Genomic DNA, 15835 nt, shown 5'->3' on the forward strand with positions numbered 1-15835 from the left:
ATAACAATGTGGAAAAAAGAGGACATCTGAATACTTACCGAATGCACTGTAGATTTACTATGAAAATGATATTTTCACATTTCTAGGTGTATTAAAAGCAGTGATAATTATTGTGTGGCCAGATAGTGTGTGTACAGTATGTGCATCTGTGTGTGTGTGGTGGGGAGGCAATGGATACTCGGAGATTCTCAATGCTTATGATCAGGTCGGTTAGGGTTAGGGGTAAGACTTGTCTCTGTACTGATGCTCTATATCAAAGCCAGTGAGACTAGGGCCCAGATTCAATCAAATCCAGCATTAACCGGCGACAGCAGACACTCGCATAGCTGATGTTTTGGAAGTGTAACTAAGTCGGAGCTGTCAAAACGTGAGCAGCTGCTCTTGATCATTGTCACGCAGCCGCACCCGTCCCACTCGCGTTAGAAGTTCAGAATGTATGCCATATAGAATAATGACGCTCAAATTGAAAATCACTAAACTAAATGATGAGGATTTCTATCAGCTTAATGGAGGTGTAGATTACATCTCACATTCCAGTGTTCCAACTTGTAAACAAGGCTACATGGGATTTCTCTTAATGCAACTCTGTGCAACCAATGGCATTGTCCGCTTTAGGTATAAAGCCAGGAGGCGCTTGTGGATTTGACAGCTCTAGTGCAGTTCTACCTCTGACACCGCCAAAACAACCGCTATGCAGATGTCGGCAAAAGCGGATCTGATTGAATAGAGCCCTAGAGGATACGTCGGAACATACAGGTTGAATATGGCTACAGTGATATAGGACTAGTTAGGATGTGACATATATATGGTTAGTTAGGGTGTGATAGTTTGGTGTTGTGGGGTATTCTTCGTTAGGCAGTGGAGTGGTTCCTGTTTCCTGTGACGGATAAGGTCACTTTCTGCTAGAAAAGTTGAACATTCTTTTTCAAATGATTTCGTTTCCATAGTGACAGACAGTCGAACTCGGCGATGGGCATTCCGAACAGACGCTCAAAGTCCTCAGGTGACAGGTGTCTCTGAGGAGAAAGTCGCACACGCTTAGTAACACAGTCAAACACATACATACATACAGTTGAAGTCGGAAGTTTACATACACCTTAGCCAAATACATTTAAACTCAGTTTCACAATTCCTGACATTTAATCCTAGTAAAAATTCCCTGTCTTAGGTCAGTTAGGATCACCACATTATTTTAAGAATGTGAAATGTCAGAATAATAGTAGAGAATTATTTCTTTCAGCTTTTATTTCTTTCATCACATTCCCAGTGGGTCAGAAATTTACATACACTCAATTAGTATTTGGTAGCATTGCCTTAAAAATTGTTTAACTTGGGTCAAACATTTCGGGTAGCCTTACACAAGCTTCCCACAATAAGTTGGGTGAATTTGGCCCATTCCTCCTGACAGAGCTGGTGTAACCGAGTCCGGTCTGTAGGCCTCCTTGCTCGCACACACTTTTTCACTTCTGCCCACAAATTTTCTATGGGATTGAGGTCAAGGCTTTGTGATGGCCACTCCAATACCTTGACTTTCTTGTCCTTAAGCCATTTTGCCACAACTTTGGGAGTATGCTTGGGTCATTGTCCATTTGGGACAAAGCTTTAACTTCCTGACTGATGTCTTGAGATGTTGCTTCAATATATCCACATAATTTTCCACCCTCATGATGCCATCTATTTTGTTAAGTGCACCAGTCCCTCCTGCAGCAAAGCACCCCCACAACATGATGCTGCCACCCCCGTGCTTCACAGTTGGATGGTGTTCTTCGGCTTGCAATCCTCCCCCTTTTCCCTCCAAACATAACGATGGTCATTATGGCCAAACAGTTCTATTTTTGTTTCATCAGACCAGAGGACATTTCTCCAAAAAGTACGATCTTTGTCCCCATGTGCAGTTGCAAACCGTAGTCTGGCTTTTTTTATGGCGGTTTTGGAGCAGTGGCTTCTACCTTGCTGAGCGCATTTCAGGTTATGTCGATATAGGACCTGTTTTACTGTGGATATAGATACTTTTGTACCGGTTTCCTCCAGCATCTTCACAGGGTCCTTTGCTGTTGTTCGGTGATTGATTTGCACAGACAGAACCCGTCTCCTTCCTGAGTGGTATGACGGCTGCGTGGTCCCATGGTGTTTATACTTGCGTACTATTGTTTGTACAGATGAACGTGGTACCTTGAAATACATCCACAGGTACACCTCCAATTGACTCAAATTATGTCAATAAGCCTATCAGAAACCTATCAAAAAGCCATGACATAATTTTCTGGAATTTTCAAAGCTGTTTAAAGGCAGTCAACTTAGTGTATGTAAACTTCTGACCCACTGGATTTGTGATACAGTGAATTATAAGTGAAATAATCTGTCTGTAAACAATTGTTGGAAAAATTACTTGTGTCATGCACAAAGTAGATGTCCTAACCGACTTGGCAAAACTATAGTTTGTTAACAAGAAATTTGTGGAGTGGTTGAAAAACGAGTTTTAATGACTCCAACCTAAATGTATGTAAACCTCCAACTTCAACTGTACATTTGAGTAATAACACACATATGATATCGTATGTACACGCACACACACCTCCAGTCTGGTACGGTCCACGCCCGGCGGCAGCTTGCAGCGCCCTCTATGGGTGACTATGAGCATTTCATATGGGTAGATCTGAGGAGAAAAAACACAGTTCTGTCTGGGTCTTTATTATATGTATTTTTGCCTGTGTGCATGAATGCGTGGTGCGTATTCACCAGTGCCCACCTTCTGTTCCAGCATACTTGGCAGTGAGTTTCCTCTGTCCATCCTTTCCCGCGGTGCCTCTCCATTCTAGACACACACACACACACACACCGTTTGTGTAATCAAAATGCCTTGGCCGGAGATAGATATGACTTGAGCAGAGGGAAGAGTCGGTATGAAAATAAGGCTGGGATTCAACCTGACCACGCTTGTAGACAACACAGCTTTTTAAAAGGCAATGTTATCGCTTTCGTGGAGATCGCATGTCAAGGCTACAGATGTCGGCTCAGTTAGATATTAATGCGGATCTGGTGCTGATCAGAATAAATCCTGGCATAAGAACACCCTTACCTTTTCAGCTGCACAACACAACAGGGAGAGACAAGAGAAAAGAAAGATAATTAAATAGTTATATTCAACATATAAAAGGCTGTAGATATACACTTTACGTTCACGAAAATAGTTCGCTCCTACAGACAGTGAGTCACATGGCTGTAGCTTGATATATAAAGCAGGCATTCAGGCATTGGGGCAAATAACGGCACAGTACACAACTCGTCATTCCTTGTCACAGATGGGCTATTGCAGCTGACGACCACACCAGGTTTTACTCCTATAAGCTAAAAACAAGAAGAAGCGTCTCCAGTGGGCACGCGATCACCTTCACTGGACAATTAAGGAGTGGAAAAACATGCTGATGGCAGAGTCAGGATTTGGCATAAGCAACATGAGTCCATGGCCCCATCCTGCCTGGTGTCAACGGTACAGGCTGGTGGCAGTTGTGTAATGGTGCGGGGAATGTTTTCCTGGCACACGTTAGGTCCCTTGTTACCAACTGAGCATAATTTGAATGCCACACCTTGTGGAATCCATTCCCCAAAGAATTTAGGCTGTTCTGGAGGCAACTGGCTACTGTGTGTATATACAGAACCAGTCAAAAGTTGACACACCAACTCATTCTAGGGTTTTTCTTTATTTTGACTATTTTCTACATTGTAAAACAATAGTGAAACTGAAATAACACATATGGAATCATGTAGTAAACAAAAAAAGTGTTAAAGCAAAATATATTTTATATTTGAGATTCTTCAAAGTAGCCACTCTTTGCCTTGATGACAGCTTTGCCCTCTCTCAACCAGCTTCGTGAGGTAGTCACCTGGAATACATTTAAATTAACAGGTGTGCCTTGTTAAAAGTTAATTTGTGGAATTTCTTTCCTTCTTAATGCGTTTGAGCCAATCAGCTGTGTTGTGACAAGGTAGGGGTGCTCTACAGAAGATAGACCGATTTGGTAAAAAAGCAAGTCCATGTTATGGCAAGAACAGCTCAAATAAGCAAAGAGAAACGACAGTCCATCATTACTTTAAGATATCCCAGTGGGTCAGAAGTTCAGTCAATACGGAACATTTCAAGAACTTTGAAAGTCTCTTGAGGTGCAGTCGCAAAAACCAAAAAGCGCTATGATGAAACTGGCTCTCATGAGGACCGCCACAAGAAAGGAAAACCCAGAGTTACCTCTGCTGCAGAGGATACGTTCATTAGAGTTAACTCCAAATAAATGCTTCACAGAGTTCAAGTAACAGACACATCTCAACATCAACTGTTCAGAGGTGACTGCGTGAATCAGGCCTTCATGGTCGAATTGCTGCAAATAAATCACAACTAAAGGACACCAATAACAAGAAGACTCTTGCTTGGTCCAAGAAACACGAGCAATGGACATTAGACAGGTGGGAATCTGTCCTTTAGTCTGATGTGTCCAAATTCTGAGATTTTTGGTTCTAACTGCTGTGTCTTTGTGAGACGCAGAGTAGGTGAACAGATGATCTCAGCATGTGTGGTTGCCACCGTGAAGCATGGAGGAGGTGGTGTGATGGTGTGGGGGTGCTTTGCTGGTGACACTCTCTGTGATTTATTTACAATTCAAGGCACACTTAACCAGCATGGCTACTACAGCATTCTGCAGCGATACGCCATTTGTTTTTCAACAGGACAATGACCCAAAACACAGCTCCAGGCTGTGTAAGGGCTATTTGACCAAGAAGGAGAGTGATGGAGTGCTGCATCAGATGACTTGGCCTCCACAATCACCTGACCTCAACCCAATTGAGATGGTTTGGGATGAATTGGACCGCAGAGTGAAGGAAAAGCAGCCAACAAGCGCTCAGCATATGTGGGATGTCCTTCAAGACTGTTGGAAAAGCATTCCTCATGAAGCTGGTTGAGAGAATGCCAAGAGTGTGCAAAGCTGTCATCAAGGCAAAGGGTGGCTACTTTGAAGAATCTCAAATATAAAATATATTTTGATTTGTTTAACACTTTTTGGTTACTACATGACTCCATATGTGTTATTTCATAGCTTTGATGTCGTCACTATTATTCTACAATGTAGAAAATAGTAAAAAATAAAGAAAACCCTTGAATGAGTAGGTGTGTCCAAACTTTTGACTGGTACTGTATATGCAGTGCATTCACATTTTGTTACGTTACAGCCATATTCTAAAATGTATTAAATCGTCCCCCCCTTATCAATCTAGTCGTTCCCAAAAGTTTTGAGAATGACACAAATATACATTTTCACAAAGTCTGCTGCCTCAGTGTCTTTAGATATTTTTGTCAGATGTTACTATGGAATACTGAAGTATAATTACAAGCATTTCATAAGTGTCAAAGGCTTTTATTGACAATTACATGAAGTTGATGCAGAGAGTCAATATTTGCAGTGCTGACCCTTCTTTTTCAAGACCTCCGCAATCCACCCTGGCATGCTGTCAATTAACTTCTGGGCCACATCCTGACTGATGGCAGCCCATTCTTGCATAATCAATGCTTGGAGTTTGTCAGAATTTGTGGGTTTTTGTTTGTCCACCCGCCTCTTGAGGATTGACCACAAGTTCTCAATGGGATTAAGGTCTGGGGAGTTTCCTGGCCATGGACCCAAAATATGGATGTTTTGTTCTCCGAGCCGCCTAGTTATCACTTTTGCCTTATGGTAAGGTGCGCCATCATGCTGGAAAAGGCATTGTTTGTCACCAAACTGTTCCTGGATGGTTGGGAGAAGTTACTCTCGGAGGATGTGTTGGTACCATTCTTTATTCATGGCTGTGTTCTTAGGCAAAATTGTGAGTGAGCCCACTCCCTTGGCTGAGAGGCAACCCCACACATGAATGGTCTCAGGATGCTTTACTGTTGGCATGACACAGGATTGATGGTTGCGCTCACCTTGTCTTCTCCGGACAAGCTTTTTTCCGGATGCCCCAAACAATCGGAAAGGGGATTCATCAGAGAAAATGACTTTACCCCAGTCCTCAGCATTCCAATCCCTGTACCTTTTGCAGAATATCAGTCTGTCCCTGATGTTTTTCCTGGAGAGAAGTGGCTTCTTTGCTACTCTTCTTAGACACCAGGCCATCCTCCAAAAGTCTTCGCCTCACTGTGCGTGCAGATGCACTCACACCTGCCTGCTGCCATTCCTGAGCAAGCTCTGTACTGGTGGTGCCCCGATCCCGCAGCTGAATCAACTTTAGGAGACGGTCCTGGCGCTTACTGGACTTTCTTGGGCACCCTGAAGCCTTCTTCACAACAATTGAACCACTCTCCTAGAAGTTCTTGATGATCCGATAAATGGTTATTTAGGTGCAATCTTACTGGCAGCAATATCCTTGCCTGTGAAACCCTTTTTGTACAAAGCAATGATGACGGCACGTGTTTCCTTGCAGGTAACCATGGTTGACAGAGGAAGAACAACGATTCCAAGCACCACCCTCCCTTTGAAGCTTTCAGTCTGTTATTCGAACTCAATCAGCATGACAGAGTGATCTCCAGCCTTGTCTTCGTCAACACTCAAACCTGTGTTAACGAGAGAAGCACTGACATGATGTCAGCTGGTCCTTTTGTGGCAGGGCTGAAATGCAGTGGAAATGTTTTTTGGGGATTCAGTTAATTTGCATGGCAAAGAAGGACTTTGCAATTCATCTGATCACTCTTCATAACATTCTGGAGTATATTCAAATTTCCATCATACAAACTCAGGCAGCAGACGGTAAAAATGTATATTTGTGTCATTCTCAAAACTTTTGGCCACAACTGTACACACAATACCCCATAATGACCAAGCAAAAATAGGTTTCGATTTTTTTCACATTTATTAAAAATAAAAAAACTGAAAAATTACATTTATGTAAGTATTCAGAACCTTTTTTTCCCCCTTTATTTAACTATGGAAGTCAGTTAAGAACAAATTCTTATTTTCAATGACAGCCTAGGAACAGTGGGTTAACTGCCTTGTTCAGGAGCAGAACAGCTCGGGGATTTGTTCTTGCAACCTTTCGGTTACTAGTCCAACGCTCTAACCACTAGGCTACCTGCCGCCCCTTTACCTAGTACTTTGTTGAAGCACCTCAGCGATTACAGCCTCGAGTCTTCTTGGGTATGACACTACAAGCTTGTATTTGGGGAGTTTCTCCCATTCTTCTCTGCAGGTCCACTTAAGCCCTATCAGGTTGGATAGGGAGAGTCGCTGCACAGCTATTTTCAGGTCTCTCCAGAGATGTTCAATCGGGTTCAAGTCCAGGCTCTGGCTGGGCCACTCAAGGACATTCAGAGACTGGTCCCGAAGCCACTCCTGCATTGTCTTGGTTGTGTGCTTAGGGTCATGGCCCTGTTGGAAGGTGAACCGTCGCCCCATTCTGAGGTCCTGAGCACTCTGGAGCAGGTTTTCATCAAGGATATCTCTGTACTTTGCTCTGTTCATCTTTCCCTTGATCCTGACTAGTCTCCCATTCCCTGCTGCTGAAAAACATCCCCACAGCATGATGCTGCTACTGTAACAGATGTGAAATGGCTAGTTAGTTAGCGGTGGTGCGCGCTAATAGCGTTTCAATCAGTGACGTCACTCGCTCTGAGACCTGAAGTAGGGTTTCCCCTTGCGTTGCAAGGGCCGCGGCTTTTGTGGCGCGATGGGTAACAATGCTTCGTGGGTGTCAGTTGTTGATGTGTGCAAGGGTCCCTGGTTCGAGCCCAGGTTGGGGCGAAGAGAGGGACGGAACCTACACAGTTACACTACCACCACGCTTAACTGTAGGGATGGTGCCAGGTTTCCTAAAGACGTGACACTTGGCATTCAGGCCATAGAGTTCAATCTTGGTTTCATCAGACCAGATAATCTTGTTTCTTTTGGGTGACTTTTGGCAAACTCCAAGTGGGCTGTCATGTGCCTTTTACTGAGAAGTGGCTTCTATCTGGCCACTCTACCATAAAGACCTGATTGTTGGAGTGCTGCAGAGATGGTTGTCCTTCTGGAAGGTTCTCCCATCTCCACAGAGGAACTCTGGAGCTCTGTCATTGACCATTAGAGTTATTCGTTACCTCCCTGACCAAGGTCCTTCTCCCCCGATTGCTGTTTGGCCGAGCGGCCAGCTCTAGGAAAAGTCTTGGTGGTTCCAAACATCTTTCATTTAAGAATGATGGAAGCCACTGTGTTCTTAGGGAGCTTCAATGCTGCAGAAATGTTTTGGTACCCTTCCCCAGATCTATGCCTCGACACAATCCTGTCTCAGATTTCTACAGACAATTCCTTCGACCTCACGGCTTGGGGTTTGGTCTGACATACACTTTCAACTGTGGGACCTTATATAGAAAGGTGTGTGACTTTCCAAATCATGTCCAATCAGTTGAATTTACCACAGGTGGATTCCAATCAAGTTGTAGAAACATCTCAAGGATGACCAATAGAAACAGGATGCACCTGAGCTCAATTTCGAGTCTCATAGCAAAGGGTCTGAATACTTACCTAAATAAGACATAAGGTTTTATATTTTTAATAAATTAGCAACATTTCTAAAAACTTGTTTTCACTTTGTCATTATGGGGTATTGTGTGTAGATTGATGAGGAAAATGTTTTATTTAATCAATTTTAGAATAAGGCTGTAACGTAACAAAATGTGGAAAAAGTCAAGGGGTCTGAATACTTTCCGAAGGCACTGTATGTGCATTTTGTTGTTTCAGCCTGAATTCAAAATGGATTAAATAGATTTTTTCACCCATCTATACACAATACCCCATAATGACAAATTTTGTGAATCAATCAATAATTATCATTTATAAAATTCTTCATGCTCTGTCAAGTTGGTTGTTGATCATTGCTAGACAGCCATTTTCATGTCTTGCCATAGATGCTCTTCTTTGCGAGGCATTGGAAAACTCTCTGGTCTTTGTGTTTTAATTCTTGTTGTTCACTGTTTGACTGAGGGTCCTTACAAATAACTATATGTGTGGGGTACAGAGATGAGGTAGACATTATGGGGTATTGTGTGTAGACCAGTGACACAAAATCGTAATTTGGTGAAACTGATTGTGTAGGTCCTACTTCACTACTACAACTGTTTTTGTAATACACAATACCTGTAGCCTACCTGTTTTGCCCTGATTTCCCTCTGTAGTGAACTCTGCAGACTGCATCTGCACAGAGGTAACACATATAAATCATCACGCACACACACACACACTTACTGCAACACATGCAAACACACTGTACACTCACCCTGGTCGGACCTGAACTGGAGGACAACTTCAAGGAGAAACCTGAAGACATCAGCGCAACCAATCAGAATCAGGTTCGAGCACACACACTCACAGACATACACAATGGACTGTAAACTTACTTGTGTGCATGTGTGTTCTGTCTGGCAGTGACTGCGTCTTCCTGCGGCCAATGTCAAGTAGAGCCTTCTCCTGCTCCTCCTTCTCCTCCTTCAGGATCAGCCTGCCCAGGTTAGACTTGATCTGGCACACACGCCACACACACAAACACACCCATGCACACAGACACACCATCAATCGATAAATATTGATTAGTGAAGACGGTAAAACTTCCTATGATAATATACTGTATATACTGAATAAGCATTCTAAAAGCACTTATGTAATACATTACGAAGAAGGAATCCATGTGAAGAGTTACCTTGTGGAGCTCCTGCTCCTGTAGTGTCTTGGTGTCATCAGTCAGGACTTCAAACTCATCCTTCCCCTCTTCCTCTTCCTCCTTCCTCTTCCTCCACTCAATCTCTGTGGCAACAACAGGAGAGGTCAGACCACACACTACCACTACCTATCCAATCACGTGTGTGTGTGTGTGTGTGTGTGTGTGTTTGGTTTTTCCTATCCTTGTGGGGACCAGAAGTCCTCACAAGGATGGTAAAGCAAGGACATTTGTGGGGACATTTTGCTGGACCCCACAAGGAAAAAGGCTATTTGAGGCTTAAGGCTACTTCCTACAAGCTTCACTCCGTTCATGTGCGTGGAGTGGGAATTTTGGAACAGCAGACATCTTTTGGTAACATGATATCCTCACCGGTCCCACTCCCATTCATAAGGGGGCGATAGCAACGTTTTTTATTTCTGTCATTTCATTTTGTGAAGTGTTGCCGCCTTCCCTTGCTAGTAGTAGCTAGCTGACAGCCTGGCTATACCCTGATGAAGACAGCTTGTCTGTCGAAACCTTGGTTATTACATTTTTGCATCGGAGCTCCTAGAGTGTGTGGCTCTCCTTTAATTTTTCATGTGTTCTACTCCGCTAGCCAGCACCTCGCCTAAATAGGTGTGCATTTCTTTCGCCTCTAGATTAGCCTGGCCAAAAACACAGCAAGCTAGCTGGGACACTCTTTTCACGCCACTTCGATACAAAGGGATTTTCGTAGCAGGTTAGGAGAGCATTTTTGCTAACCCTAACCCTTTTCCTAACCTTAACCTCCGTCTCCTAACCTGCGACGTTAATTATCCTAACCGGATACGTTAATTCTACTAACCTGCTCCATAAGTTCTCCTAACCTGCTACGAAAAACTAACTTTGGTTTCGAAGTGGCGTGAAATGAGTGTTTAACCAAGCTAGCTAGCTTCATGTGAAATAAATCAGATTTATAATTTTAAAAAATATGCCCTGGCAAATATACTTACTTATACAGTGCCTTCGGAAAGTATTGAGACCCCTTGACTTTTTCCACATTTTTTTTACGTTACAGCCTTATTCTAAAATGTATTAGTTTTTTCCCCTCATCAATCTACACACAATACCCCATAATGACAAAGCAAAAACTGTTTTTTAAGAAATGTTTGCAAATGTATGCCGGTGTAACCTAAAACATTATCCCAGTTTGATATGCTGCTTGTGTATTCATTCTGATATCAGCAAAAAAATTTAAATCATGTTTTGGTCACAGAGAAAAAAAGCACATTGCTAGCTAGCTGGCTACAACAGGTAAGATAAAGGTAAGATAAAGCACAGCAGTTCAACACATACAACAACACAGAGTTACACATGGAATAAACAAACATACAGTCAATAATACTGTATAAAAAGAAAAATCTATATACAGTGAGTGCAAATGAGGTAAGATAAGGGAGGTAAGGCAATAAATAGGCCATGGTGGCGAAGTAATTACAATATAGCAATTAAACACTGGAATGGAAGATGTGCAGAAGATGAATGTGCAAGTAGAGATACTGGGGTGCAAAGGAGCAAGACAAATAAATAAATAAATAAATATAGTATGGGGATGAGGTAGTTGGATGGGCTGTTTACAGATGGGCTATGTACAGGTGCAGTGATCTGTGAGCTGCTCTGACAGCTGGTGCTTAAAGCTAGTGAGGGAGATATGAGTCTCCAGCTTCAGTGATTTTTGCAGTTCGTGCCCATACTCTCATTACTGGGGTCAGACAAAATCTGCAGGAAAACTTTCTAATCACTACCTTCAAAGCATTAAATGCAATACACAACTTTTATCAACAGGTTTTGCAGCAGTACTTGGTTTGAATGAATCACACAGGTATTACTCACACCCCACCACACCTGACAGATCTGTGATGGTGAGGAGCGTCATAGGATGTGTCTCTATTGGAGACTATGCATTGAGGGCAGAATCTTGAATACTGTGTGAGAAACGACTGAGTATAAATCTTACATTTACATCAGGAGTGGTAAACTCATTCCATAGGGTTAGGTGTTTGGACTTAGGTATAGGTTAAGGGTTAGAAGTTAGGAAAAATATGATTTTGAATGGGAATCAATTGTCTGGTCCCCAAAAGGATAGTAAAACAAACATGTATGTGGGTGCGTGGATCTTACCCATAGCAGCCAGTGAGGGAGGACAGGGCCAGTACTCTGTCTCTATCTTTGAGGGCAGGTTGGGGTCTGGTTTCTGAGCTGCTGGGAACTTAGACGACTGGATAATGCTGCCCATCACCTGCTGCTTGCTGACCTCTACAGACAGGGAGAGAAAGAATTACACACACACACACACACACACACACACACACACACACACACACACACACACACACACACAAACAAACTTACACAAATCTCAAAGCCAAACACACAAATATACAGTACCTTGTTTAAAATTAGGCAGCTTCATGTAGATATTGGCACCATTATCTGAAATAAAACACAGAATTAGAAAAGTATGTGTGTGTGTGTGTGCATTGGTGCACGTGTGTGTGTGAGTGTGTGTGTGCATATGTGCATGTGTGTGTACCTGGCCTGTGGAAATGCTGCTGTAGGGGAATGGATGTCTTTCGGAGCTGTATTGTGGAGCCTCCTGGAGACCCTCCATCCTCCCTACACACCTTCAGCTGAGAGAGAGAATAGAGATGAGAGAGAGAAATATATGGAGAGAAAGGGAGAGAGTTAGTGCTGCTGGGTAACTGGATGAAGAGAAACACCTACACAGCGCAACACAGAGAAATAAAGGAAGGGGGAGACAGGGGAGAGAAGAAGGGGAGGTCAGGAAAGGAGAGAGGTCTGAAGAAGTGTCTTACCTCAGGAGAGGGAGGAGGAGAGATGGAGGGAGGAGAGAGGGATCTCTGGAGATGGAAGAGGAGAACACAGTCACATCACACTTCTCTTCCTAAACAGCCTTTACGAGTTACTTACTGTAACATGAATTGTGTGTGTACCTCTCTACGGGGCGTACGCACTGCGTCTAGTGGTGAGTAGGTGAGGTGAGGTTGGTAGGTCATGAGATCTGGTCTCTCCACCTGCAGAATAGCAGTCAGTGGTGAATCACAAGCACGCACGCTCCACATACACACCCCCCACAGAAACCACACACACACCTGAAGAATACTTTTGTCTCTGGGCAGAGCAGCCATATCTGTGTAGTCCACCACCTCATCATTCACACGGGCCTGGAGGGACAGTGTGTGTATGTATGTGAATGTGTGTCACAGGAGGTTGGAGGCACCTTAATTGGGGAGGCTGGGCTCATGGTAATGGCTGGACCGGAATTAGTGGAATGGTATCAAATACAACAAATCTTGTGTTTGAGGCCATTCCATTTGCTCCGTACAGTGCCTTCTGAAAGTATTCATGCCCTTTGACTAATTCCACATTTTGTTGTTACAGCCTGAATTCAAAATGGATTACATTTTTTATTTACACACAATACCCCATAATGACAAAGTCAACAAATTATTTGAAGAAATTTTGTGAGTCAACACGTTACAATCACCTTTGGCAGCGATTACAGCTGTGAGTCTTTCTGGGTAAGTCTCTAAGAGCTTTCCACACCTAGATTGTACAATAATTGCATATTATTCTTTAGAAAATTCTTCAAGCTCTATCAAGTTGGTTGTTGATCATTGCTAAACAGCCATTTTCAAGTCTTGCCATAGATTCTCAAGCTGATTTAAGTCAAAGATAATTTGTTGTATTACTTGTGAGGCACAGGTGAGTGAGCATAATAATGAGCTTTTTATTTTTTTATTGGACTGATGGTCAGTCTGGGGGGAGGGAGGGAGCAGCGGGGAGGCTGCCTCTCACCCGACTCACCATCCCTCCGGTCTCCCTCCCTTCACTGAGAAAAGGGGACACGGTCTTCCAGCTGATGGCAAAAAAAGTCACACTGCATTATTTCTGCCTCATGTTGTTATTCCTATGACCAGAGAAAGTGAAATATTCCTCAATATTAAAAAGACACAAGCCGCTAATAATAACAACATAAGCTTATGGGAACACTTTACTGTCCTCATTCATTACAGCTGCAGTACTGGTTGTAGCATGAGTGGAAGTAGGGAGAACATGCATTTTATGACTTCTAAAAGTGTTGAACAAAGTGTTGTTAGTGCTGAATAACAACTTAAACATGAACTTACTCATAAAAACAGCAGCTCTTTGCTGTATTTGTTGAGTCTCTCTCTAGTCATGGTTTTAAAAGTTTAGAAATCTCACAGTATCAACTTTGGTGTGCATTCAAGGTTTCTTTTTATGGTCTATGGCTTTAGGAAACTGTGCCGATATGGTGATCTGAGCTATCTGATTGGCCAGCGGTAGGCTTATAGGTGTACTTGATTTTCTCTCTAGGACTTTGCATGTGCTTTGCTCCATTACGTTTATTTTTTATTCTGAAAAACTCCCAGTCCTTAACGATTACAAGCATACCCATAACATGATGCAGCTACCACCATGCTTGAAAATATGGAGGGTGGTACCCAGTATTTTTTGCTGTATTACTTTAGTGCCTTGTTGCAAACAGGATGCATGTTTTGGAATATTTTTTATTCTGTACAAGCCTCCTCCTTTTCACTCTGTCAATTGGGTTAGTATTGTGGAGTAACTACAATGTTGTTGATCCATCCTCAGTTTTCTCCTATCACATCCATTAAAATCTGTTTTAAAGTCACCATTGGCCTTCCGCTCCGGCAACTGAGTTAGGAAGGACGTCTGTATCTTTGTAGTGACTGGGTGTATTGATACACCATCCAAAGTGTAATTAATAACTTCACCATGCTCAAAGGGATATTCAATGTCTGCTTTTTAAAATGTTTACCCATCTACCAATAGGTGACCTCATTTGCAAGGCATTTGAAAACCTCCCTGGTCTTTGTGGTTGAATCTGTGTTTGAAATTCACTGCTCGACTGAGGGACCTTACAGATAACTGTATGTGTGTGGTACAGAGATGAGGTAGTCATTCAAAAATCATGACAAACACTATTATTGCACAGAGTGAGTCCATGCAACTTATTATGTTATGTTATGTTCACTCCTGAACTTATTTAGACTTGCCATAAAAAAATGGTTGGATACTTATTGACTCAAGACATTTCAGCTTTTCATTATTAATTAACTTGTAATTTTTTTTTTCAATAAAAACATAATTTCACTTTGACATCATGGGGTATTGTGTGTGGGCCAGTGACACAAAATCTCAATTTCAGGCTGTAACACAACAAAATGTGGAAAAAGTCAAGCAGTGTGAATACTTTCTGAAGGCCCTGTATGTTTGTGTGTCTTACATTCTGCATGATGGTGGAAATCCTTCCTGTGGCTTAAACCAGATGGCTGGCTGGCTGGCTGAGAGAGACAGACAGACAGACAGACAGACAGACAGACAGACAGACAGACAGACAGACAGACAGACAGACAGACAGACAGACAGACAGACAGACAGACAGACAGACAGACAGACAGACAGACAGACAGACAGACAGACAGACAGAAGTAGAACAGTGATGTAGATAAGGAACAAGGTTCATAAAGCCCATCTTTCTGACGGAGGATATTGTTGCCACTGTGAACTGTGTCCACAGGCTCCTCACAACATCACACTCACACTAACCAACTCACAATAACCACGTTTCCATCCACAGTTTTTAAGAGAGTAAAGTCACAGATGAAAAAAAGAAATCAGGACAGCTATGATGGAAACTTTTTTATAAATCCCGAAAGATTATTTGTTCGTTCAACACGGTGGGATTTTTTTGGGTCTGTAAAATTAATTATGCGAGAAATGTCGGTGGAAATGACTAAGCGCAAATATTGATATAAAAACTATCATATCGAAGTGAACTTGGAGTTACGCAATGATATGGTGTGTGGTCCTCCCACTACACCTCAGGAAACCATGCAGTTTATGAGGCTACAGATGAAATAACTTATGAACTTTCAATGGTGGTGAAAGTGCAAGGTGATGAGCTTGATGCTCCTTCCAATAAATATTGAGGGTCTTATTCTAGTGACATGATGATCGATGCTTGGCTGCCATTTGACAAATACAAATATTCTCACTCTCATCCATAATAATCTTGTTATGTAGACTAGCCTATCCA

General features: G+C 42.5%; 1 protein-coding gene across 5 annotated transcripts in view; it reads right to left on the reverse strand.

The window, feature by feature from the left end:
* Positions 1-332: 332 nt before the first annotated feature.
* Positions 333-15835, reverse strand: part of LOC115149274 (dematin) — a 32716-nt gene continuing 17213 nt past the window's right edge. The window contains exons 2-16 of one of the 5 annotated variants that reach the window (XM_029691982.1): positions 15023-15080; positions 12843-12914; positions 12705-12764; positions 12546-12590; positions 12263-12359; positions 12118-12162; positions 11851-11985; positions 9691-9794; positions 9392-9512; positions 9271-9311; positions 9143-9188; positions 3080-3087; positions 2750-2815; positions 2576-2656; positions 333-1016 (exon numbers count right to left, since the gene is read on the reverse strand). In XM_029691982.1, coding sequence (XP_029547842.1) covers positions 903-1016; positions 2576-2656; positions 2750-2815; positions 3080-3087; positions 9143-9188; positions 9271-9311; positions 9392-9512; positions 9691-9794; positions 11851-11985; positions 12118-12162; positions 12263-12359; positions 12546-12590; positions 12705-12764; positions 12843-12914; positions 15023-15031 — 1044 coding nt within the window. In that variant the 5' untranslated portion in view covers positions 15032-15080 and the 3' untranslated portion in view covers positions 333-902. Of the gene's footprint in view, positions 1017-2575; positions 2657-2749; positions 2816-3079; positions 3088-9142; positions 9189-9270; positions 9312-9391; positions 9513-9690; positions 9795-11850; positions 11986-12117; positions 12163-12262; positions 12360-12545; positions 12591-12683; positions 12765-12842; positions 12915-15022; positions 15081-15835 lie in introns of all 5 variants that reach the window. The other 4 variants (XM_029691981.1, XM_029691984.1, XM_029691983.1 and 1 more) reach the window with 4 other exon arrangements.

The sequence above is a fragment of the Salmo trutta genome, chromosome 15 (genome assembly GCF_901001165.1).
Source record: "Salmo trutta chromosome 15, fSalTru1.1, whole genome shotgun sequence".
In the NCBI taxonomy this organism is placed as follows: domain Eukaryota; kingdom Metazoa; phylum Chordata; class Actinopteri; order Salmoniformes; family Salmonidae; genus Salmo; species Salmo trutta.